The following is a 2,500-nucleotide window of genomic DNA, read 5'->3' on the forward strand; positions in this document are numbered from 1 at the left end:
TCATTCTTCTTCTTTTTCGTCCTCTTCTTTCTTTTTCTCTTTCTTCTCCTTTTCTTCTTCCATTTCTTCTTCCTCATCTTCTTTTCATTGTTCCCATTATTTCTCTGCACCATCCATTATCCTCTTCTTTCCTTTTTGGTTATGATATATATATTTTTTTTCTTTCTTGCTTTCTTTCTTTCTTTTATTTTTTTACATTATGACCATCATAAAAATCAAACAATTAATAAGCAATCCTTATTAAGCAAAGTCATTATCTCTCCTGCTCTTCCCTTAGATGCTGTTAATGGTAATTAGGTAATTAGGTAATCAATGAATTTATAATGCCGTTATGTAACCGTGATAGTAAATGTGAGAATAATTTTAGGTGACTGAGATATCTTCAAAATGATGATTTATGATAAGGAAAATGATAAAAGAGGTAATGATATAAATAATGTTCTTATAAACATTATTTTGATAAAAATAATTATAGTTTTAATGATAATAATGATGATAATGATATTGGTAATTGTGATAATATCAGTTATGATAATGATAATGATGTTAACAAATATGATAATGATAATAATGATAAAAGTAAAAAATGATGATAATGATAATAATAATAATGATAATGATAATAATAATGATACTAATGATAAGAATAATAACAATAATGATAATGATAGTAATAATGACTATGATGATAATGATAACAATAAGGATAATAATGACGATGTTTATGATAATGATGATAATAATAACATTAATAATAATGTTAATGATAATCATAATAATGATGACAGAAATAATAACAACAATAGTAAAGATGCTAATGAAACGGATATAAAAAATAATGAGCATGTGTAAAGACAATCATAGCGATAATGGTAATAATAATATAATAAATTTTAAAATCACGATAAATCAGTATTGATAACAAGAAGAGGAAGAGGAAGAAGAGACAGAAGAAGAATATGCACATCAGAAATAACAAAAAAATAAAAATAAAAAATAAACAAACAAAAAAACACTAGCCTGCAACCCCCTGGGATCAGTCAGCTGGGAGACCGGCGGTCGCAAACAGCTGATCATTTTTTCTCCCTTTTTATCAAGTCTTTAATGAGGAGTTGGATCATCTTTCGCTCAACGTTGATAGATCCTTAAGCCTTCAGAAAATACTTAAATAATTAGTATAAGCCTTGTCAGAGGAGAGGGGAAGGGGGGGGGGTTATAATAAGATTTATTTTAACGTAGATTTTGAAGTATTTTTTTTACGTTGGGAATTCTCTCTCTCTCTCTCTCTCTTTCTCTCTCTCTCTCTATCTATCTATTTATCTCCCTCCCTCCCTCCCTCCTTTCTCTCTCTCTCTCTCTCTCTTCTCTCTCTCTCTCTCTCTCTCTCTCTCTCTCTCTCTCTCTCTCTCTCTCTCTCTCTCTCTCTCTCTCTCTCTCTCTCTCTCTCCCTGTCTGTCTGCTCTGTCTCTCATTCTCTCTCTGTCTGTCTGTCTGTCTCTCTCTCTCTCTCTCTCTCTCTCTTTCTCTCTCACTCTCTCTCACTCTCTCTCTCTCTCTCTCTCTGTAACTCACTCACTCACTCAATCTCTCTCTCTCTCTCTCTCTCTTTCTCTCTCTCTCTCTCTCTCTCTCTCTCTCTCTCTCTCTCTCTCTCTCCTCTCTCTCTCTCTCTCTCTCTCTCTCTCTCTCTCTCTCTCTCTCTCTCTCTCTCTCTCTCTCTCCCTCCCTCTCTCTCTCTCTCAAGTGATACCATTAGATATGTATATTAGGAATAAATATGCAATAATAGTAACTTTGTCTTTTTATATCTTGATGTACGTGATATGATGTTTTTTTTTACCTTTTTCTGGATGTGTTAGAAAGTGTCTACGAGATTATATTATCTCGTTATTAAGTGTATACAAGATGGACTTTTTTTGTAGTTTAATTTTTATTCGATTAAGTGCGTTTTAGGCCCTTCCTTGAATAGTGTTATTGGCGTTATTCGCTGAGCTGAAGCGCGGAAGCCTGGAGATCTGGGTTATATTAACAACTCCTCCATCCTTGTTACTCTTTTATTATAAATAAACTTTCATACAATATATATAGTCACAGTGAGGTCATTCGACGTGATTAGTATGCATCGCTGAGATATTTCACATCGCGGTTTTATGTTTGGCTTCAATCCTTTCAATATTAAACATTGCACAGTTGCAACAACTGACTTGCTACGTGCGAAACACATCAAATAAGAGATTAATTTGTACCTTGGTTAATGGCTAACTGGAACAACAGACCTTACATTAAGAGATTAGTCAGAAAGCTATCGTGTTCCATGTCGGCGTCCATGGCCCCGGGGGACAGGCTGGGGAAGGGCAGCGCCTCGGGGGGCAGCGACACGTGCGGCCGGCAGTCCCCCTGGAGGCGCGCCTGCTGGGGGTCCACCAGGGCGTGCAGGAAGGCCATGGACAGCGGGTCTTGGCTGCCCTGCGACCCCCCTGCCCTGGACGTCGCCGAGGGG

The 2,500-nt window shown here is 36.3% G+C and overlaps 1 protein-coding gene across 1 annotated transcript in view; it reads right to left on the bottom strand.

Moving 5' to 3' along the window:
- Positions 1-2,040: 2,040 nt before the first annotated feature.
- The window catches only part of LOC113822504 (zinc finger protein 628-like), a 33,092-nt gene continuing 32,632 nt past the window's right edge, over positions 2,041-2,500 (bottom strand). The window contains exon 7 of the mRNA XM_027375051.2: positions 2,041-2,500. This exon is cut by the window's right edge and continues 290 nt beyond it. Coding sequence (XP_027230852.2) covers positions 2,278-2,500 — 223 coding nt within the window. The 3' untranslated portion in view covers positions 2,041-2,277.

This window comes from Penaeus vannamei, unplaced genomic scaffold (assembly GCF_042767895.1).
Source record: "Penaeus vannamei isolate JL-2024 unplaced genomic scaffold, ASM4276789v1 unanchor537, whole genome shotgun sequence".
NCBI lineage: Eukaryota > Metazoa > Arthropoda > Malacostraca > Decapoda > Penaeidae > Penaeus > Penaeus vannamei.